General features: G+C 39.8%; 3 protein-coding genes across 4 annotated transcripts; all 3 read left to right on the top strand.

Annotated features, from left to right (window-relative positions):
* Nucleotides 1-135: 135 nt before the first annotated feature.
* On the top strand, nucleotides 136-14,911 carry espl1 (extra spindle pole bodies like 1, separase). Of its 2 annotated transcripts, XM_014998070.2 has the most exons (32): nucleotides 136-287; nucleotides 436-524; nucleotides 710-1,012; nucleotides 2,006-2,761; nucleotides 2,978-3,079; nucleotides 3,334-3,445; nucleotides 3,567-3,694; nucleotides 3,791-3,984; nucleotides 4,100-4,345; nucleotides 4,480-4,624; nucleotides 4,904-5,063; nucleotides 5,212-5,351; nucleotides 5,676-5,810; nucleotides 5,918-6,034; nucleotides 6,114-6,285; nucleotides 7,135-7,263; nucleotides 7,366-7,522; nucleotides 7,653-7,762; nucleotides 9,077-10,209; nucleotides 10,706-11,114; nucleotides 11,279-11,410; nucleotides 11,526-11,739; nucleotides 11,822-12,009; nucleotides 12,116-12,243; nucleotides 12,581-12,703; nucleotides 12,888-13,037; nucleotides 13,133-13,300; nucleotides 13,410-13,514; nucleotides 13,615-13,730; nucleotides 13,829-13,912; nucleotides 14,244-14,408; nucleotides 14,533-14,911. In XM_014998070.2, the coding sequence occupies exons 2-32, from the start codon at nucleotides 444-446 to the stop codon at nucleotides 14,732-14,734; spliced, it is 6,504 nt and encodes a 2,167-aa protein (XP_014853556.2). In that variant the 5' UTR covers nucleotides 136-287; nucleotides 436-443; the 3' UTR covers nucleotides 14,735-14,911. The 2 variants fall into 2 exon arrangements, with proteins under 2 accessions (XP_014853556.2, XP_087861693.1); XM_088005567.1 differs by lacking the exons at nucleotides 136-287; nucleotides 436-524; nucleotides 710-1,012; nucleotides 2,006-2,761 and adding an exon at nucleotides 2,842-2,906.
* A 138-nt stretch (nucleotides 14,912-15,049) lies between these two features.
* On the top strand, nucleotides 15,050-18,965 carry LOC106924398 (prefoldin subunit 5-like). Its single transcript, XM_014998092.2, has 6 exons — nucleotides 15,050-15,387; nucleotides 16,799-16,901; nucleotides 17,087-17,115; nucleotides 17,602-17,673; nucleotides 18,036-18,141; nucleotides 18,484-18,965. The coding sequence occupies exons 1-6, from the start codon at nucleotides 15,325-15,327 to the stop codon at nucleotides 18,531-18,533; spliced, it is 423 nt and encodes a 140-aa protein (XP_014853578.1). The 5' UTR covers nucleotides 15,050-15,324; the 3' UTR covers nucleotides 18,534-18,965.
* Nucleotides 18,966-19,653: 688 nt separating this feature from the next.
* On the top strand, nucleotides 19,654-21,928 carry LOC106924383 (prefoldin 5). The gene is made up of 6 exons (XM_014998069.2): nucleotides 19,654-19,812; nucleotides 20,005-20,107; nucleotides 20,333-20,364; nucleotides 21,230-21,304; nucleotides 21,385-21,490; nucleotides 21,642-21,928. Exons 1-6 carry the CDS (start codon nucleotides 19,747-19,749, stop codon nucleotides 21,725-21,727), a joined length of 468 nt encoding a protein of 155 aa, XP_014853555.2. The 5' UTR covers nucleotides 19,654-19,746; the 3' UTR covers nucleotides 21,728-21,928.
* The last annotated feature ends 1,113 nt before the right edge of the window (nucleotides 21,929-23,041 follow it).

Genomic DNA, 23,041 nt, shown 5'->3' with positions numbered 1-23,041 from the left:
TGATATACCTATAAATCGATATGGGATCTTGCAGTCTATTCTTAAACAGGCTTGTGCATGTTTCTTTAAAAATAAAACGCCCATAATTCCAAGCGTTTTCTTGACAGCTTGTGATTGGTTCGCTGAGATCATTCAAAAACAGAGCGCCGCGGGTGCCGTTGGGAAATGGAGCACAAACGTAACTGAAATTTTCATTAAAAGCTCCTTCTGAAACTTTTGTTATGAGGGACAGCTGTCTAATTTTTCGGCCGTGAGGACAATATTTCCCCCAATAGTGAACACATCAAGTAAGTTTATGCTACTACTGTTTTAAAACTTTCAGACTTTAGCTAAATACTAGAGTCGTATTGAACCGCGGGGACATAAATGGTAGCTAGTCACTTTATTAGACACGAGTTGGACAAGCGGTATCGTTTAATGATTCGTCTTTTACAGGAGCCGACATGAAGTGTTTGAAAGTGGAAGACTACATCAAGAGGACTGTCTCGATTGAAGAGACGAGGCTTTTGTTTCAGGAATTTGAGGTTGGCATAACAACCAAATGCTTAGATTTTACCTGCAGATTTACGTGAATCAGTTCGACTGTAAATTATATTTTCTAAGCATTAACTAATCAGTTACCCTACAAAAAATCAATCCATTGTGTGTTAAATTGACTTATATTTTCTTACACTAAAACGTAACCGTGTTTCTTTTTCATCTTCTTTAGAAATATGCGAATAGCAATCCTGGACTTCATGTTCGCGTACTATGTGACAGGATTATCAGAGCTTGTAATCATCAGCTTGGACTTGCATCCTGTCACTCTGACCACGCCAAGGAGTTGGTGACTTTGGTGGAGCTGGTTCTTCATGCCTATGATACTTCTGTAAAGATTGTGTCGCGGCACAGTCCGTTATATATGGAGATGATCATTTTCCACGTTGTCAAGAACCTATGCTCCTTAGGGGAATACGCTCTTTGCGGTCAACTGGCTGGAATCCTTTGCTACAGGATTTCAAAAGTACAAGAGGTGTGTATCGTCGACCGTTGCAGTCATCTTTGACTTAAATGTTGTTTATTTTGGGTTTTTATTAATACATTTTACATAGGAACAACAGTTGTTGCAGCCTCCGACAGGTTTATGGCCTATTTCTCGCTCTAATTTTGAAAATGCTACTAATAATTGGTAGAGATTATTTAAATAGTTAGGTTCCCTGATATCAATCCAGCTTTTAGGCCCTGAGATTGGGACTGTTCCAGAAATTTATAGTTAAGTGGTGTTTTGTTTAACAAGTTTTGTTGATTTGAGATTGGATTTGAGAATTTAAAGGTTGTCCTTCTCCTTGATGATTTATCTTTTTGTTCAACGCACCTCTACCACAGCTGGTGAAGACAACCCTCAGCATTATGCTACCACCGCTATGCTTGACAGTGGTATAGTGTTAAAGTTTGAAAGCCTTGGCACCTCCAAACATATTCTCAATGTGATTAGTTCTGTCTGATGATTGCAAATAAAGGTGGGTTGTCGGTAATTATGTGTAACCCATTTCTTTTTCTACAAGTTTCAGATGAGCATTATCATAATCATACTGAAAATTTGTGGCTTGTTGTTAAAAGCTTGGTCTTTGCCAAAAATATACTAATGAATTCTACAATATTTGACAAGAAAAATCATAAATGATCTAGCTGCAATTATGCCAGAAACCTGTCTACAGAGAGCATGTGGTTGAGGTGCAACATGCTGAGATAAGACAGTGGGGAACATGTATTTATTTTTCAACCTGAGAGGTAGCAAACTTACAAATTAAAACTTTTGAGTTTTTGTCAAAATCCTTGGAATATTGGAAAAAAAACAACAGTCCAGTTATCATTAAAAGCCCAAAATAATATATTCTTGCCGATGGAGATTCTACATTTTTGACAGGAAATGTGTGGTGGTGTTTTTTTTTTGTTTTTTTTAAAGTATTTTAAAATCCATACTTGCTGACATTGTCGGCTCTAATGTGTTTTGTGTTTTTCGTAGACTGGAGAGGATTGCAATGTTCTCTTGCGAAGCTGTTTCACTGTGTTTTGGAACGGCCTCTCTGCTGCTAAAGAAAAGAATGCACTGAATCCTCGGGAAAAACTGCGCTGGCAGATTCTAACTTATAGCTTCTTATTGTTGCTGGAGTCAGAAACCGAGACTCCTGTTTCCTTGAAAGCCTCCGAATACATGCAGGACGCCATCACTGCATTTGAGAGTAGCCTTGAAGTCCTAACCATGGACGGTGCTTCATATCTCCTGGAGGAAATAAAAACGATGATTAACAGAACTAATGCTGGCAGTGAAACCCGTGAAGAAGGGGAGAAAATGCAACATTTACCATTATCACGTTATTATGTGCTATGTGAAATTATACTGCTGTCAGTGAAGGCGATCTGTAAGGTCGGCTACCATAATCTGGCCCGATGCTTCTTGACCGACGTGGAGAGGATGACTGCGAACCGTGTTGGCTTTCCGACGACACCGCTGGTTCTCTGCAAATGGGGAGTAATGATTCACTCAGCAAAGAGGGCTGACGAAGAATGTCACGAGGCTTTGAAACACTGTGCTAGAATTTTGAGATCTCTTTCAACTGAGCTGGACTTCAGAGAAGGTCACACAGTTCTTGAAGTTTGCAACCTGTTGGTATGGGCTGTTGAAAATGGACACAGCAGAGAGCTGAGTGGAACAGAGCTACTGGCTCTGTTTTCATTTCTGGAGGAGTACCAAGAGCGGACACTGAGAATGCTTGATAAGGTTAGTGTTGCCTCCTGTTTTTTGTTTTATAACACCTGAATCAAATGATTGCTTGACTTCCTCTGCATCATTAAGTGCGGCTGCATCCTGTTAGAAGGGAAAACACGCGGGGCAGTGGTCGCTGGAAACTGGAATGAGAGACACTGTATTAAGTTTAAAGATCTGTGTTCAAATAAACTGTAGAAGGAAAAAATAATAATTTTCTTGCTTTCCCAGGTTTCAGAATTGAAAGTGGTGGGGGAGAAGATGCGAAAGTCACTTTGTTTGAACATTTACTATGGCTTTGCATTGGCATATGAGAGCATGAAGACATCAGAGGTAAACTTTGCATTTAAAACTGTTTGCTAAACGTAAAAAAAATAAAATTAATATTTTGTGAACTCAGGTTTTTGAAAATCTTGCTGTGTAAGCTTTTCTGAAGTTCAAAAAGCTTACACCAAATCAAATTTTAGAGTTTCATTTTTGCCTTTTTGAAAACATGAACAAAAACACTATAAGAATCAACACACTGTTTGATGCACACACTGTTTGGTTTAGAGTTTTTATTAATATATCTGATTTGTTGTACTTAGCTGGAGGACGGTGACACCCTGGACAGGATTCTGCTCTACTGCAAAGCAACAACTGGGCTGCTGATGACTGAACTTCACAAGTTGTTAAATGAAAGCCTTTTAAGCAAATCAGGTGACCGGTTTGTTTCTTTTCAATATGGATCGTCAAGTCGACTCTGAAACTGTTGCATCATTTTATGACCACCTGAATGTAATTTGACTATCATAGCTGTTGTGCATAATTTGCCTTCTAGTGGTTGCAGTGAGCAATTTGGCTTGTTGCATGTTCAATCGGCGCCTGTATGAGCAGGCTTTCACGCTGGTGGAAATCGTCTGCAAGGATCTGATCAGGAAATGGCCCAACACGCTTTCAGCTGACAGAGTAAGTTTGTCAAATACGATCCTCCCTACCAGACTGCAATTTTACAAATACTGTGCATTTAGCTTAAATGTTTTTATTTCTGTTGTGGCACACCAGCTAAGTCGACCCTTCATGCTGGCTGTGCAAACTTCGCGGCGGGCTGGAAAACTGCAGCGAGCGCTTGACTGGATCATCCTGTGGCTGAAGGCCCTGGGGGACCAAATCACGACTCTTATGGCTGAGCCCATCTCTCTTTGGGTCAAAACAAAGGGTGACGGTGCCAGTAATGATGACGAGGATATAAGACTCGTGTACAGAAAAATAGTATTTATATATATATAAAATATTTTTTTTTATTTTGTATATATGTAAACTTTGATATTAATTTTTAAAAAATGACCTTGCATTTGTTTGTGTTGAAATCAGGACGTTACGTGATGGTTTTGGTGCTGACGTCCTTGAGGAGAAAGTCATGCTGTGCCTTCTGGACGAAGAGCTGCGGGCCTATAAGGAGTCGACCAGAGACACGGCTCAGGAACGTTACAACACACTCTGTGATCTACTGGACATCTGCCAGGAGGAGAGGAGTGCTTACCGACATCTACGTGCCGTCTACCTCTGTGAAATGGCCCAAGTGGTGTGCTTCCAGGATTTCAGTGAGCAAACTGACTGGTAATCATTTTTATTACATAAAATATAATGAACCATCATCTGCAAGTGTCTTTTTTTTTTTTTTTTTGTCTTTTAACAAATTGATACCACAGAACTATCTTGATTAGTTCTTGTTTGTTGTTCTGCCAACACAGCATGGCCATTGATTTCACCAACGAAGCTTTACGGCTTCTTGACGAAGAACCAGAGACTTCAGAAAATGCTGACAGGCTGAAAGATGACAAAGCACAAGCCTTACTCTGGCTTTATATTTGCACTCTGGAGAAGAACCTGCAGGAGGTGATTGCTCTTTTTTTGTTTTGTTTTTTTGGTATTGCGAAAATGGGAGTGATGGATGGAGGCCAATTAGCTTCAACGCTACTACTGTGTTTTTCGCAACTAGAAATGTTAGCAGCGTTGTGTCTGTGCTCTGTCAAACTGAGTTTTGTCTTCTTTACAGCACCTTTTAAGCCTAGAAAGGGCAACTTTTTAGCGTCGACCCATGTCTACTAGTTTAGACTTCAGCTTTGGGTCAACACTTTTTAAAATGTTGTGAATTATTTTCTTTTTTTCCACCAGGCCATTGAAAATGATAAAAAACGTAAGGAGCTGCGTGAAAACGCAGAGGATGCGACCAATCCTGTAGGCAACAATGACTTTGATTATGAAGACAAGCAGAAGACGCAGGACAGAACTCTGGTGTACGAAGGGCTTCATCTGAACCTGTCTGCAGAAAAAAGTAAGGCGGCTGATTTTTATTTCTCTGCCCGTCTTAGAATTTTAATTGACTTTGGTTGCAGATCCGGAGTCATTTCTGTAGGCTTATTGGGTTTTTTTCAGTCATGAAATACAATATGAATAAATTCCTTTTTTCGCTCACCTTTAAGAGCTGTGTCAGCCACTAGAAAAAGCTCTGGCTGTCTGGAGTGGCCTTTTTAAGAATCGAGCCATGCCTGCTGTCAGAAACGCGAAGCAGACCTGCAGCTCCATATCTTCTGCTGCTGCTCTCTTCAGACTCATTGGGAAGGTAATGACAGCAAATGTATCACAACTACTGTGTCTCCTTTGCCCGTTTTCCGTCTAGCTGCAAAATTAAATGCATATTTATGTAGATTATTAAAATAAAGTGGAAACACCTAATTAAATTGATTTATATGTTTAAGTATGAAAATGGACTAAAAATATTCACTAATGTGAAAAGCTCAAACATGTTTTTCAGTGTTTCTTATTATTTTAACAATTCTAGAAAGAGAAACTACATTTGATCTTGAAACATTTTATTGCATGCATTTGTGAATAGTTTCATTGCATTAAAAGGTAAAAATTATTATTTTTTTTCTTTCTGATACAGCCCCTGAAGGCTCTGGAGGCGTACCGTCTTGTGATTAAATTTTCCCGTGAACTTGCTGATACTGGTTATTGTGCTGCAGCTCTCTGTCAAACAGCCAGCATCCTCCTGGACTTGGGCTCTGCTGACCTAGCTCTGGTGAATGTTTTTTTTTTTTTTTTCCATTAAATAAGTGGAAAATGGAACAGGTAGTTTTTTTGTTTTTTCTTAAAACTGCCATATAACTATTGCAATCCACTCTCAAGGCCCCGATAGAGGAAGCGGAGAAAATGCTTTCTTCAAACACCAAAGATGATGGTCCTCCATTTCTCTCTATTCTGGTTGTCTTGTTAAAGGCTCAGTACTTCTACAGTGTAGGACAGGTATGCAATCTTTGCACATCCAACATGGTTTATTAGTCACTTTATTGTACTGATCCTGTGTTTTTTGCCTATATTTTAGATCAGCATTGGACTCCCTTATCTGTGCCAAGTGCTGGAAGAAGTAAACGACGATAAACAGTCAAAGAACTGGTACCTGCTGCGAGCGCGGACCCTGCAGACCTGCAGCTCCTATTTGAATCTGGACGTCAGTCAGCTGCCTCAAGCCCAAAGAAGCCTCATCTCGCAGTTCGGTGAGTGGAGGTCATACGCAGTAGTTCTGCATCTAAATGTCTGCAAACGTATTCAGAACATTTGAACCTTGTTTTTTTGTTCTAATACTATAAGCTTCATTGTGTTTTAGTCATATGTTATAGATCAACAAAAAGTAGCACAAAGGTGAAGAGAAGGGAAATGGGGATGTTTTTAACATTTTGACAAGTAAAAAGTCTTAAGTTTTTATCAAAGAAAAAGAAGATGTAGATACAAATGCATGCCAAATGGTATTCAGTTCACTCATTACTATGAAAAATCACCTAATTAGTCCAACTGTAACTTTAGACTGGGATGAAGTTTCGAGCAAAGTTTATCCCAACTATTAATATGATATCCATATTTTGGGTGAAATATCAGAAGTTTGATTTTTTTTTTTTTTTTTTAAATTCATTTAAAATGGCCTAGTCAAAGTTCAGGCCTAAATCCAATTTAAATTTATGTAGCAACTTGAATACTGATTATCAGATGCCATCTATCCACTCTGTCTGAATTGAATTATAAAGCTACTTAGCAAAGACAAATGGGCAAAACGTTTTCTCTGTTAATGTGCAGAGCTGGTAGAGACACAACCCTAAAGACTAGCTGCTGCACTTGCAGCTAACCCTAAAGACTAGGGTTGCACTTATTTTATATATGTTCTCCTCACCACTCTGCACTACTTTAGTTTGATCTACAGCATAAACCCCACAAAACATCCCCTGACATTTATGGATGTAACCTGACCTATGAAAACGTTAAATGGGTGTAACTACTTGGGCAAGGGACTGTATTAAGATGATTTTCTTTTTTTCTTAAAGCCAAGTAATGATATGTTGTGTGTATCTCAGGTATAACTTCTCCTGATACTGCCTTATATGAGGGACTTAAGCTTCTCTGCAGCTTGCTGATCACTTTAGTGGGAAAAGGCCTGTATGGGAACACGACACAAAATGAAGAAGTGCGCTTTGTTCACCAAGGTATTACTGAAAGACATTTTCCCCCATAACAAGACTCTCTTCCCGTTTGTGGCTTTTGTCAGGAGCAGCCAGATCTCATCACCATCTCTCGTCTTTAACTAGGAGAAAACCTGGTCATGAAGTGGCAGCTGCTGTCGGAGCTGCTGAGCTCCACTGTAAAGCTGGTCGCCGTGCGGAGTGGCTCTGGCGCCATCAATGATGCCAGGTTCCAGTGTTTAGAAGCCCTGAAACTGGCCATCAAGCTGCAGGCACTCAGCCGGTATGCAGCTGGAGCCACACAGGGCTCTGATTGTAACTTGGCTATGTTAGTCGATTCGGCACAAGTAATGCAGTAAATCTATCAAGCAGTTAGGCTTTTATCTTGTTTGCTTTGCATTTATTTCTTAAAGATGTGTGGAGTTATTGGTGCTTAAAGCAGAATTGGAGCTGATGCAGGGGGAAACGGAAGAAAGTCGAACGGATCTGAATTTTGTCAAAACCCTCCTGGAGCTCGACACAGGTATGTGGACGCACTGATGCGTCGGTTCAAAAGGAGCTGCTTTCCTATTGCTGGTACATCAGAAACTATGAATATTGAAGCTCATACAAATTTGACATGTAGACTTAAACATGTTGGTCTTTATTTCTTGTAAGTTTGATGATCATAGATCATGGATAACGAAAACCAAAAATTCAGTTTCACGAATGATAAGAAAATTGTGAAACTAAAAGGACTGGATCTTCTCTTAAATGCTCCTCTCAGATTTTCTGTAGGATTTAGATCAGACATAAAGAGATGAGAATGGGGGAAAAAAATTACTTTTTTTTTTTTTACATTTTTATATCTTTATCCTGAAAAAATACCTAATTTTGACCTTTCTGGCCAACAGACTATTTAAACTCCTTTAATGTTAGAGTTTAATATCAAATCCACTTTTACAAGGCTTTCATGGCTTTTGGAAGTGGCTCTGGGTAACATCCCCAACATGGATTTTTTTAAAAAGTGCTTTTCAGTATATTCATCCTTTGTATCAAAGCAAAACCTACCTGGAGTGCAGGTAGGTTTTGCATGCGTTCTTAAAAAAATCTTAAATTTGGACCATAAAATGTCTTAAATTCATAAAAATTTAAGTTGGCCTTATCAAAGGTCTTATATTTTTGTCATAGCAGAACTATGTAATGTAGTGTTTTATTTTTTCTTCCCTGGCCTTTTCTGTCACAAAAAAGTTTGAGTTGATTGTAAACATCTTAAATGCTTCTTGAGGCTAATAACTAGCTGCTAATATCCCCTTGGTTGCCACCCAGCCAGCTAGCTTTTTTGCCTCCATCATGGGCAAAAAGCCAGGCTCAGTTTTTGCTATTATTGATTGTAATGTAGCAAGTTCCCCCAACAATCGAATAGATTTATAGTTTCCTGGTCTTAAATTTAATCAAGGAAGCATTAAAAATGTCTTTTAAAAGTCTTAAATTTGACCGGCTGTAATCTGTACATATCCTGGAGTATTTTTGCTGAAAATTTTGATCGTGGACACAGTTCCAGTTAAAATCCTGGTATAGTTCAATAAACTGCATCTTTACATTAGTTATATGAGGAATTGGGGGTTTTTCTGGCATCTCTTGCTTACTTGTCCCCAAGTAGCATCTTGCAGAATTAGCAAGACGCTACTCTTTTTCACAGTTTTATGCTTAGCTTAAATTTTTTATTTTTATTTTTACTTCCTTTTCCTTTCAGTGTATGTGGTGACTAGATAAATATGGGTCCTCTGAGAAGGAGAATGTGACGGGATTAGTAATCATAAATTAATGGAACCACTCTTGCTTCTCTTTCCCTTAGATTTATCAGATCAGGTTAAAAGGACAGACGTCAAAATCAAACCGAGAAAAGGTCGTCCTGCTCAAAGACCTCAGTCGCCTCTTCCATCCATGGAAAACGAGCTAAAGGACATCTTGAGCATCAGGTGGAGCGCCAAAGAAGTGGTCATGAAGGATGTGGCCAGCTCTCCGCCCCTCAAAGCTCCACCTCTGCGCTGGCTCTCCTCTCTGACCCATGAACCCGATTGTCAGTGTTCCTGCTGCTCAGAGCCGTGTTTGGGCCGAGCCTCGGCTCACTGGGCGGCAACGCAGGCGGAGCTCGCTCTTCAGCTTGACCCAAATGACCTCAGTGCTACTTCTAAGCTTCACTGGGCAACTTTAGTCTGCTGTAAAAACGTGACCACGCGACTCAAGGAGAAGCTGACTGAGCTCTTCCCTCCCTGCGACCCTGCAAGAGGCATCTCCAAACCGTCCCTGATGCAGGACGTGGTGGGCCGCGTGTACCTGAGCATGGCCCAGGCCGAACTCCAGACGAAGGCCAACAAGGTCTCTGGCTTGTGGAAAATACTAGATGCCGGCCTTGCATTTATGGATTCCACATCCTCTCCTGCGCTGCGACCTGTAAGGGCGCATTTGATGGCAACCAAAGCCATTGCCTTACTGATGAGTTTGGCTGCCAAAAAAGGCTGCAGGCCTGAGGAGTTGTTTTCAAAGGCCTGGTCGTGGAACGCACCAAAGGAGCTGAAGGACATCGAGTCCTGGGAGAAATCAGTCCCACCTTCAAAACTAAAGAAGACCAAGGCCTCCATTCGAAACCCGGACGCTGCGGAGAAAAAACGGGAACCAAAAAACGTCAAAGCGATCAAATCCAATAGTCAATTCACCGGCCCCTCAACCAAAGCAAAGGGTCTGGTTCCCATGACGCCAGTTGTTGCAAAGTCCAAGTCCTCTTCTGGCGTGTTTGATTTCAACACGGTAGTTCCTACTTTGACTTTCACTCCTGTTCAGAATGTGCAGTGCTACGCTTCGGTACAGAAGGTGTCGAGGAGTACGACTACTTTCCAGTTTCACGTGTACGAAGACGCGTCACCAGTTCAGAACAAGGTTCCTCCTGTGCCCGCCGCTCCGAAACGGACCAAGAAAACGCGCTACAAGGTGAGCGGAAAACAGATTTACTGTCGGAACATAAAGATGGTTGGACACCTCTCAAGCAAATAATTTTATATATAATATCTATATTCTTTGAATTACTTGCAGTGGAGAACAAAAAGTCTTTTGTGCCTCTTTAACTTTTTCATATAAAGATTTTTTTGACACAATTTACATAAAACTGCATTTAATCATATTTTTAGTTGTTTTTTTATATATATATTTGAACTCTCGTTGAGCAAACATTGGAAAAAAAAAATGGTAAATGATTCCAACAATGCAGACATTTTTGATGGATTTTTGAAATTTATTGTGACACTGATGAACCAAAATTAAGAAATTTATCACAATAATTGATGAACATTATGATAAATGTCTGCCTCCACTTTAGCCTGTAATAAATCTGTTTTACTAAAGTAAATCAAACTTCTCAATGATTTCCATTTGTTCAAATGAACTTTTAGACGTTTTATCAACAAGCCGTCTCCTCATCTTGTCACAGGTTGAGTTTAGCGATGAGAGTGACTCCGACGTAGCTCCCCAAGCAGAGCTCAACGTGCCTGCAGATGTGCGTAGAAATCGAACGTCTAGAAGAGCTGCTCCTAATCCTAAGACGGCCACAGATCCACCTGTGGAGAAGGCTGCAACCAGGAGGCCGACCAGGGCAAAAACGAGCGTGGCAAAGCCTCTTCCGGCCTCTTCTGAGGACGACGAGGCTTTGCTTCGTCGGCCTGCGTCCAGCAGAAGAGGAAGAAGCAGAAAACGGACGTCCAAGACTGAAGAGGAGCAGGATGAGCCGGACACCATGAGGACTATCGCGGAAGAAGCTGATGGTGTCCTAGACATAAGCATCGAGCAGCTCAGGACGTCGGACGCTGAGGAGAATCAGTCAGCTGCAGCTAAAGACATTAGTATGTGTTTGTTGATCCTGAAAGGAAAAACATTAGAAGAGACTAACGTCTGCCATCTTTAGTTTGGGTTTTAAAACAACTTCAAGTGTTTTGTTTGAGTATAGAGCTCATTGAGTTTTCTTGATCAGAATCCCAGTGTTTTAAAATCTTTCCTCTGTCCTCAGACATCGACTTTGAGGTATTGAGGAGGGATATGTACTGTGATTTGGAGAAAGATGGGCTGCTTGAAAAGAGAAACAACAGCCGTCCAACAGAAGATCGATCAACCAACATCGCTCACGCAGCCGTCACGCCAGGTATGTGACTCTAAGTTTCTTTTTTCTTTTTGATAATGTATCCCTGTGCAGAGTTTGGCTAATAGAAATATATTCCTATTGAAAAGATTGAAGTTCTGTTTGTTTTGGTCCTCAGACAATCTTTCCGTGGAGGACGTTCAGGCTCTGCTGCACTCGGCGCTGCTGACTCTTCATCACTTCCCCTGTCCAACAATCTACCCAAGCCTCTGCACTCTGCTGGCCCTGACCACGGGGCAGAGCGACCCTAACAGCACAGCAATGTTGCACGTCCAGTCGCTGGGAGTCACCAGTCGCCATCGCACAATCCGCTACTTAAACAGCTCTCGCCTGCAAGTTCCTTTATCAGTTACTGAGCTGAAATTAATGTAGTTAATTTTATAAATTAATTTTGCTTCTTTTTTTTAAATCTAGAAAACTGAAAAAGAGGTCCAGCAATTTATCAGAAAAAATGGACGCTCTGAGTCTGAATGAGCCCGGTGTGACTGAAGAGAAGCTGTGTCAGATGGACGACATATTTTCCTTCCCCACTGCAGACTTCTGTTCCTTCCCCAAGAACCCGTGCCAAGAGTTCACCCAACAAATCCAGCAGCTTCCACCAGGTAGACGCTGTTTATTCTGCTACAGATCAAAAGCTTTTTAATTTTAAATATTTTTCTCTGAACTCAAACACAGATAAACGATCCTTGTGTTTATCTCTGTGCTCAGGAGTAACTGTGTGCTTGATGTCCGTGCTGGGAGTAAAACCAGGAGAGATGGGGGAAAGCTTAATGCTGACACGTCTGGAGAAGGACTCTTCCCCCATCACTCTTCATATCTCCACTTCCAGACAAGAGGTTAGATCGATTAAAAATGTTGTTTTACTGTTTGAACAACTTTCATCAAAGAATGTGTAGAAATCATGATCTAAAACGGAGTTTTAAATTTGGCTCAAGAGTTTTTAAGTGTGTTGTCTTAGCCATTATGTCGGCCGTCAGATTAGTAAAGCTGCATTCACTGAGTGTAGCTGAGCTCAGGTCGACATCAACGAATCAAAGTGTCTTTTCACAGAACAGAAACGCTTACAGACTTTTATTAAATTGTTTGTGAGAGAACCATTTGCCGTCTGCTAAAGATTAATTTGTCGTGACGTTTTGGTTTTCTATACATGAACATGTTCTTGGTGTTGTGAAGCTCACCATTCGGTGGCTGGTGCAGGAGATGGACAGCATTCTGGCAGAGCAAAAGGTTGTGAGCTGCGTGGCTGAGAAAGCCAAGTGGTGGGAAGGTCGCCGAGCTCTGGACTGTCGGGTTCAGGTAAAGGTCTTGGAGGCGTCGCCTGATATCGAATGGAATTATGAAAACCGAGTTGTTTCGGGTTTTTTGTGTCCAATACTCTTTATTATTTACAAAAATACTCAACTACAGAGAATATTTAATATTCCGTAGTTTTCACTTTTGGGTTCTTATCAAATTTTTACCAATTAATGACATTTTTCAGCAACTGCTAAATGAAATGGAGAAAATGCTCGGATGCTGGCAGAGCTTTCTTCTTCCACTTGCACAAGATCCACAGCTCTCAGATCAGGCTAAGGAACTTCGCAAGGCTTTATCTAAGAGAGGAGTCGCTGTGAGTGAGAAGATGCTGAAGGTATGTTGCTTTTTTGTTTCTTCTTTCCTTGGAGATTGAAGCTGTGGTCTGTCTTGTTGTACGTCGACAGTTAAACCGCATTCTTTGTCTCTCAGATTGTGCTTTCAGCTTCTCACTCGCTCTGTGAAGAAGATCTTAAAAGATTTGGATCAGGACTTTCCCCGAAGTGGGACACGGCCTGCGATCATCTTTTCCGCACAGCAGCGTCTCAGCTCTCAGAGAGAACGGAGGCCAAAGGTCACGTGGTTCTAATCCTGGACAAGGTCGGATTGTCCCGCATGACCGACTCTGTGCTGGTCAGAAATAAAACGGAACTGATTTTTCCTTTGTGAAAAAGTGTTTGACGCTTCCCGCCCCGTGTTTTTAACGCAGTATGTTCAGAGGTTGCCGTGGGAGAGCATGACGGCCCTCAGGTCTCACTCCATCAGCCGGATGCCTTCACTGCATTCTCTGATCGGACTGAGCTTTCAGAAGGAGGTGAGATTTAGATCATTGGTACCGTTTGCGGTGCTGATCCAACTCGTAGCGCATCATTTGTGTGTGGAGATCAATTAACGGGATGCGTTTCCCTCGTCAGACGGATCCTCAGTCCGTCCTGAGGCAGGGTGTGGACCTGAAGAAGGTGTTTTACGTTCTGGACCCTGATGGCAATTTGAAAAATGCTCAGGATCGGTTCAAGGAATGGTTTTCCACGTGAGGCAGATATTAAATGAGACTCATTTCTGTCACCAGTCTATTTTCTGCCCCGTTACTGATGACCCTTTTTTTTTTTTTTTGTCTGTGTGTGAAAGTAAACCGGGCTGGCAGGGTGTGTGTGGTGTTGCTCCTGACTCAGGACAACTACAAGAAGCTGTTGCTTCCCAGGACCTGTACATGTGAGTTTGAGATGAAATTCTGATAACATTCATTAGATGTACAGTAAGACTTAAAAATGTTTCAACTTCACTGTATAGTCAGTTTGTAATGTTTCATCTGTAGCCCTGTCAAAAAAAAAGAATAAATAAAAATCTTAGATGGAAAACAACTGCTGCTCATGTTCCCAGGCTTTAACTAAATAGACAGAAAGAAAAATCTGATTTATTGAAATTTGTATGAATCTTGCGCAACTTATGAATCAGTTGGTAGAAACAAAGCAGTTTCTCATTTAAGTGTTTGTTTTTTTTTTGTTTTTTTTTTAAACTGAATGTCCCTCTGTTTGTGCCGTAGTTATGTGGGACATGGAGCAGGAGCCAGGTTCCTGGACGGCCACGCGGTCCTCATGCAGCAGATGAGGGCTGCCTCGCTCCTTCTGGGCTGCAGCAGCGCGGCTCTGGCGGTCAAAGGCAATCAGGAGGGACAGGGCATCATTCTGAACTACCTCATATCAGGATGGTGAGGTGGATCTTTCTGCTTGTAATCCACATGCAGTAATTCATTTCATTTTTGGGACGACTGTGCGTGTCTGTGGCCTGAATTGTTGCGATGTCTTTAAATGTGTTGTTTTTTTTTCTCCTAGCCCCTTCATTTTGGGCAACTTGTGGGATGTAACTGATCGGGACATCGATCGCTTCACCAAGGTCCTGCTGGAGTCCTGGTTCTCTGCAGGATCCGGAGCGCCGCTCCTGGAGTTCATAGAGTCATCGCGTCAGGCCACGCACCTTAAATACCTCATAGGAGCAGCACCCATCGCCTATGGGCTGCCCATCCACCTGCAGTAGGGCTGGAAGCCTTCAAATACCTAGCAACAAACAAAATAAACATTTTGTTTATCCAATCCCATGACGCTTTATTATGAATACTGAATGTTTTTGTTTTCTAACCCTAATTTTGTTTTTGTTTTTTATTTTGTTTTTAAAATTGCTGCATATTTTTGAATAAATGAGATGACACATCCAGTCTGTTTTGGACGTGTTTTTTTTTGTTTTTTTACAGATGCAGTGGTTTACTGTAGACCTATTGTATTCATCCTTTTGAATGGAGATGCAAGTCTTAAAGTATTTTTTTAAATCATCACTTGGTTTGATGTTTTATTTTTGCTAAGAATGAAAAGGAGTTAAAACAGCTCGGCTATTAATGTTGGCTTGTAAAAGATGCAATAATAAGTAGTGGAAATAAAGTATTTGATGTAGTGCTTGTCATAAGTTTTTTATCTTCCTGTTTAATCCCCTTTTTAGGGGCCCCGGCAAGTAAGAATGACTGGAGCTTGCGTGACAGTTCTAGTGTAGATCCTGGTTCGTCCACATGGGGGCAGTGTTTCAAATCATTTTAGTTCGAAACATGAAAGTTCTTCTCTCGGCTCTTTTGCATCATGGCGATAAATCTCCCAAGCTTCTCTCAGCCTGGCCTGGAGTGCTTTAATCAACTACAACAGGTTTTTAATCTATTTATTTTTACTATATGAGGACACTGGCCTGGAATGAAACGGGACAAATCGTTTAACGCTACCATTAGCTTCATGTGTCTAACCGCCCAACTATCAGGGGAATGCTAAAGGCCAGTGGAACAAAATGACTTTGAACCAACGTTCAAAGTCATTTTTGAATGTTCGAGATTTCTTTTGGTTCTTCACATTTTTAGCTTTGGTATTTTCTGAACATAAAATTTGTAGCTTCTGAATATATTAAAAAGTGGCCGCAAAAGCAAATGAAGTGGGTTAGCAGAGCTCGTCAACGACGTCACCATTCACGCTTTTTGAAGATACTTTAATGATATGAGCGACAATATCTAATCTCCCTTTGGAAAGTATTTTTGAATTGAAATAAAAAAAAAAAAACCAAATGTCCACACTCGTTTACCAAAACATGCAGCTGTGTTGAGTCTTAATGGCTTTTATAAACGAACTGCTTTTATTTTAAAGTCCTTATATCAGCTTTTTTGTCCTTGCATATCAAATAATTGAAAATACTGCGCAAGAATGATGGGCCTTTGATAAAGTCCGCTTTGATATTATTTGCATCCCAGCCCCTTCACTTAGCATTTCTGCTCCATAGCAACATGTGTCACAACTAATGTTTTCTATTAATCTGTCAATCCTCTTGGTAAATTATTAACCATTTAGAAGGTTTTTTTACTAAAACTAGTAATAGATCTGCTTGATGTTGAGGAGAAGCTGATATATGTACACCATTTATACTGGGAAATTGCTCGAATTTGGCTTTTTGCATATTTTTCTAGTTGAGAATAAACAAAAAGTTTTTGTTTTTTTTTAGCCTGAAGTTTCATATCAAATATAGATGTGGTGTGTGTACAATGTTGGAAACCTTTCCCGTACATATATTTTGGGAGACCTTTTTGATCTTGTAATTGGAAGGTTGCAGGTTCAAGTCCAGCTTCCTCCTGTTGTATGTCAATCTGCTCCTGGGCAAGGCACTTATAAATATGTTTGTGAATATGGCTTTAATGTGAAGCAGTATGACTGGAAAAGCACTATGCGAGTTCAGACATTTTATTGTTAGCACTTCTGATTATTTATACTATAATAATCCAGTGTCAGATCTCTTACTGCTCTCCCTTTATTTGTGAGCCTGTTCCTCTACTGTTTGAACACTTAAAATGGGGGGAATACATATTAATGGCTTATATTTGGGAGCTAATTAATACCAAAACAAGTATTAAATTTCACTGTTTTCCATCTGGCAATGAGAATGAGCTCATTTTGGGTAAATAGATGAATCCACCATCATAAGTGCTTTTTATGTTAAATGTTTTGGAATCATTCTCGTTTGCTGTTTGTTTTGCACCGACGCCTGCTCCTCTTTTATTCCTGTTGATGTTTCTTTCAGGAAGCCGAGTTCCTGGTGTGTTTAGTCAGACAGCTGAAAGACTCCCAGACCCGGTACGCTCACTCACTGGAGAGCGTAGAGATCATGAACAGAAACAGAAATGGTGTGTTGAAGATCGAAAAAAGTTTTTTTTGTTGTTGTCATAGTCCAGCTTGATCCTTATTTATTCAATACTACGAGGTTTGAATGGTTGGATTATTATTTTATGTCTAGTGTTTATCAGAGATGAAGTATCAAAGTGTGTGTGTGTGTGTAGTCATCCTTTCATTTCTATCCCATCACAAACAGGAGAATTCCTTGTGCCCCTCACTAGCTATGTATCCTTTGAGTCTTTGGTGTTTTCATCAAAATAAATGTTTGAATCTGTCCATCCAGCAGCCGTTGTTACTTTTAGTGTTGGTTTATTGACATCTCATGGTGAAGTCAGTGGCCTCTACCTTTGGATTTTAATACGATAAAGAGCATATTTTACTAATTATGGTTTACAGATTGTGAAAACCCAAAAGTTCAGCGTCTTAGAAAATAAGGTCAATTTAGAAAAAAAATGAATGAAGCAGAAAGAGTCAACTTTTTCACAGTATGATCTTTAGAGATCATACAGGCGGTGAGGAGATGAGGCGGTGGGCTTTGCTTACAAAGCCCACCGCCTCATCATCAGTGAGTGCACACATTAGTTTAAACACCAGCGGACTTTGCAAGACGAACTTACCACTCAACTAAATATGATCCCGGGTGATTTCTTTGTGGTGGGATATAAATCAAAAGCAGCAATTTCAGATCCGTGACCTGAACTGTTGATGTAGATGTATGTTCCTGGAGCTTTAAACGCGGACCACGTCCTGGTGAACATCGGGGCCGGATTTCATGTGGAAAAGGTAACGTGTGCTTGCTTTTGAAAACTTATGTGTAGAACTAATAAGTTCAGGTTGTGTCTGATGAGAAATGAGATATTGTGTTTTTATCACGTCTTGTAAGCCAGTGCTGTAGTTTAGTAGGTTTTTTCTTTCTTTTGTTTCTATCATCTTTGTTTGAATGTCGGGGTCTGTTGTGTCTGTTTAATAAGAAAGTGAGATTAATAAATTGACAAAGTTCAAAAACTGAATGATCTGCAAAATGTGAAAAATCCACAGATGAACTGAATCGATTCAGTGAAAATAAAACATTGTAAATAAAGTTTAAGTCCAGGTGAAGGTGTATTCTCAGTACGTAAAGCTCGTTATGTTTTTTGCCTGTGTAGAGCATGGAGGAAGCCAAGGCCTTCTTAAAGCGGCAGATAGAGCTCGTCTCAAAGCAGGTGGAAAAGGTTGAGTCAGTTGTTGAGGAGAAATGTTTAATCATCAAAGGTAAGCTGAGATTTCTCTTAAAAGAGAATCTCCTGTTTTTATTATTTCACTTACTACAGTAGTTTTCCATCAACTAGTCCATTTTTTCCTCCATGTGTCCCTTGGTTTGTCCATTTTCCATTTATCATCTTTTTCCATTAACCATCCGTTTATACATCCAGCCATTCATTTATACGTTCGCACTTTTTGTCCAGTCGTCCCCTCAGTCTGGGTTTTTGCAGGTTAAAACCTCATGTCCCGATAATACATTTTTATACACGCATACCCGAAAATGTACTTGAACACCGATTACCAGCCGTCAAATATAATTATCTTTAAAAAAATAGTTTTTATTTATTGCAGGAGGGAAGGCATCTATTCCCACAACAGGAGCTGCCGACCACAGGTCATGAATTCACCTGCCGTACGAGTGTCCAGGTGTTGCTGTGTCAACACTCACATGAGGCATAGCTCTGCTCTGAAGTTTAATTGTTATTAGTTTTCTTAAGTTAATTGTTTTCATTCGAGTTGTTGCTGGTTTAAAAATGTAATATTTTAAAGGTTTTATTTTTGTGCCCTGTTTTTTTGGGTGAAATGGCTCGGATGTGCGGTATGTTGGGTTTTCTTCAAAATGTTTCACCTGTATGTTAAAACCCAGGAATATATTGATTGTAATGTTAGAAAAACATGCTGTGATACATTGCTATAGGGAAATAACCATTTTATTGTTAAATGTTACTAAAAACAAACTAATTTCTTTCATTTATGTAACATTAAAACAAAGGCAGGATTGTTGGTAAAGTTTCTGTCTTATATGGATATTAAATGCAATCTCTTAAACATCACTTAGACTATGTTTGTTTGTTTTTTACTAAAATGCCTTGTGATGCAGTTTTTTAAAATTATTATTTAAGATAATTTATTTTGTATTAGTATTTTTTTATTGAATAGTAAAGAAAATGCTTTTCAGAATGGATGAGCTTCAATCAACTCCTGCACACAATTATTAAATCCCCTCTTGGATAACATAAATGAGAGTAACGGGGTAACAGATTAATTCTTTCCAGATTGGAGATTTTAAATTTATTTGGCCTAAAGCGTTGATGGATGCCATTTTGACCACAGGGGGGCAGTGTTTTAGATCAATCTCGCTCCATTTCTCAGTCGGAAGCACAATTAATGGGATACTTCTTAACAGTCAGCCGGTGCATGGCTTGGGTAGAAGCGATGACGAAGTGGCGGAGGAGTTTGCATCTTCAAAACGAGGGCAATGTATTTAGCTAACGAGGGAAAACCAAGGGATCTGTGCTTATTACGTTATTAAGGACGTTCGTAATAAGGATGACAGAGTTAGACATTATTTGTTGCTTAATACTGCGGCACAGTATGTGATTTGCGATGGTCTGCATATTTCCTGTGCATATTCGTCATTAAAGTAATGTTTCCTTTTGCTACACCAAAAAAGAAAATCTCTGATTCCCACTGTTTATCTGGACGAAGCATGTTGGGCATCTGATTCCCCATTTAAAATTGTGAATAAACTCCGCCAACCCGGCGCAACTCTCTGGTCTCCGGCTGACAAATGGTGCGCACCCAGTGCAGCTCGTTGCTCATCACGCTTCCAATATGGCGGTGAATCTCACAGACCTCTCCCTTCCTCAGTTGGAAGGATTAAAAGGCCAACTGGACCAGGTATTGTTTCTTTTTACAGTATTTAAGATACTAGTTTATCTGCCATGTGTGACTATATAACAGTATTTCCCCCAATTAAAAGGAAAATGGCTCCAACGCTACTGCTGTCGATTCTTATACAGCTGCAGCGTGTTAATATCACAATGCTTCCCTTTATTGTGCTCATTTTTAATTGCTGATGTTTTATTTCAGGAGGTTGAGTTCTTGACGTCTTCCATAAGTCAGCTGAAAATTGCCCAGAACAAGTTTGTTGAAGCAAAAGACAGCTTAACTGTCCTAAACCCAAACAATAAAGGTACGTAAACTACATTTCTGCTTAAATAGAATGTAGGAAAATTAAACTAAATGGTATTTATAGATTATACTTTATTCTTATTCAGTTATTTTAAAACATGTCTGAATAAATATGTTAACATTACCAATCTAATTCCCAGGATTACAGTTTTCGTTCTTCAGCTATTTTTGATTCATAATTGATGAAATTATCTGGTAACTATGCTTTCTTTGTTTTCTTGAACAGGAAAAGAGTTGCTTGTGCCTCTCACCAGTTCTGTATCCTTTTCATCATTCTACACCATCAATCGATCAGAATACTGCAATAAGACTAATAGGAATCAAAGGCATGCTGCCACTGGCAGCTTATTAGCCGTTTATCTATAGGTCTATATAGTTTCAAACTAAACTCAAGCCTCGGTTAACATCGTGGATTTATTTTTTCAATCTTAATTAAAACTGCATCACTCAAGGAAACGGCTTTTACACCCATTGATGCGTCTAAGCTAACTATTGCATCTATAGATGTCTATGAAAAGTGACGGTAAACATATTTCTTTATGGTGCAATACACACTTATCAGATATAACATTATGACTCCATGGTTAATGGTGTGTTGGGCCACAGTGGGTGTGCTGCAGTATCTGGCACTAGGATATTAGCATCAGATTATGTTAAGGCCTGTAAGATGTGAGGTGGGGACAAAAATGGATCAGTCTTGTTTGTCAAACACAGCCCACTGATGCTAGATTGGATTGAGGTCTGGGAGCAAAGCTACACCTCAACCTCTTGCTAAGGTCTTTAAATTATTTCTGTAAAATGTTTTGCTTATATCAAGGTGTATTATCCTTCTATTGCACTGCATCCTGGAGTACTGTCGCTATCAAAGGCTTTACATTTACAATTTAACATTTGTTCCTTATTAGATTTGTTAACTTTATTTAGTTGCCTACTTTATTTATGTGAACTCATTAACTTTGAGGACAAATTGCTCGGTTTCCATTTACAACATCCTACCCACTAACGTGCCAAGGTGGACATGATTTGTGTGTTGACCTCACCCAATAATGGTCATATTATGGCTGGTCAATGTGTATTGAAAGATGTTGTGTACCGTTGGAGTGCCTTAGCTGTTTCTACCCAGATGTACGTTCCTGGAACGTTAAATGATGTGGAACATGTCTTAGTGGATGTGGGAACTGGATATTATGTTGAAAAGGTAACATATTTGCTTTTGAATGTATACTACTGTCAACTATGTCAGAATAAATGGTACTTGATCATATTTTGTCTTTCTAGAATGTGGAGGAGTCAAAGACATTCTTCAAGCGTAAAATAGACTTCCTCACAAAGCAGATAGAGAAAATTCAGCCTGCTCTTCAAGAGAAACACGCTATGAAACAAGGTAATATGAGGATAAATCAAGAGCTCTGAGCATTTTCATAGCTAGTGAACCAAAAAAGTAGTTAATCAGTTAGTTATCTGATTTAACATAGAGGCAAATACTTATCCCGCATAATGGCAGATTGGTAAAAATAACTTTTTCTGTTTTTCAGCGGTCATTGAAGTAATGAATCTGAAGATCCAGCAATTACAACAGAGCCAACAGGCATCACAGATGGTTGGAAACGCAAAGGCCTGATGGGAACAACTGTTTGAGCTATTCAGGATTAGAGACCTTTTCTAAGTTTGCCTTGACAAGATGATGCAAAATGCACAAATTATGTTTGAAGTGTAGGTTGGCGGGTACATGGGAGACTCCCTGTGTACTTGCAGAAATTTAAATAAAATTTGGTGTTGACTTTAGTCATTAAAGCTAGTTAAGTCTGGGTTAAAAAGAAAATCTTGTCTCATTATTTGTCGCTAGATCTGTCGATCATAAATATTTTCATCCTAGTAGGTAAGGCTTGAGACTTTTCTTGATTATTTCTCCATTCCACTTGGCATATGTTGCAAAAACCTGCATATTGTGAAAAGGTGTACAAGTTTATCTAAACTGGATGTTTTGGTGACTGATCGTTAGACTTGAAGGACAAAACTGCAGTGTAATAATTCTAGCTGGGATTCTGTATAATTTTGTTGACGGCAAAGATGTTTAATTTAAGGAAAAGTAGATTAACCTTTAAGGCCAACTTTAACTTGGCTTTAAAATTCCCCTAACATAACGCGATTGAGGGTTTCTAAAGGGGCTTTAAAGGCAGAGCAATTGGGAATTAAATTTCTGCAATATGATATCATGCCCAAACAGGACATAAATTATTTCTTAGTGGTGGGCTTGGGGATATTTTGAACAGCAGAAACATGTTGTGAGAACAAGAAACATCCCTCTGCAGTGATAACATGTCCTAAAAATGTAACGTTTTCCTGCACAACTTACAATTTTGACCAACTTTGTGGCTAAAAGGATCTAAATGTTTCAATAAATAAACTTGTATTTTGTGCACCGAGCAGGGAATTTGCTACAGATGAGGATGTCATCAACATACTGAAACAGTGCAATGACATCAAACAAAAAGCAGCTTTTTAGTGCAGCTTTATAGACTGTAGGACTTTCATAAAAGCCCCGATAGTCTGGTAAATGTACAGACAGCCTCGGAACTCAAAAGTAAACCAAAACCTACTTTTGGGATGGACGGACAGAGAAAAATAAGCATAGTTACCAGCTGCTGACGCCAAATAATGTTTTTTCTCTCGCTAACACAGACATCGCACACAGAATGTCATGTACATTACTACTTTTGGTGTTTTTTCAGTCACACAGGAAACAGGACTACATGTAAGCTGCTGCTTCTTTGTTGCATTCTCCATCTACAAAGTGTGTGGTGCATTACCTCCTTTGATAACGTTTTTTTAATGATGGCATCACATCACTAGGGTCTCCCAAGGACCTGCTGAATTTCCATGAGAATTGTAAGGCTGATGAGTCTTCAGCGCAGAGTGACCTTTTCCTGGGAGG

Source organism: Poecilia mexicana, unplaced genomic scaffold (assembly GCF_051168715.1).
Source record: "Poecilia mexicana isolate PSO_F unplaced genomic scaffold, ASM5116871v1 scaffold_5, whole genome shotgun sequence".
NCBI classification, from domain to species: Eukaryota; Metazoa; Chordata; class Actinopteri; order Cyprinodontiformes; family Poeciliidae; genus Poecilia; species Poecilia mexicana.
Note: the sequence above shows the minus strand (reverse complement) of the source record. Positions and strands in the feature narration are given on the sequence as shown.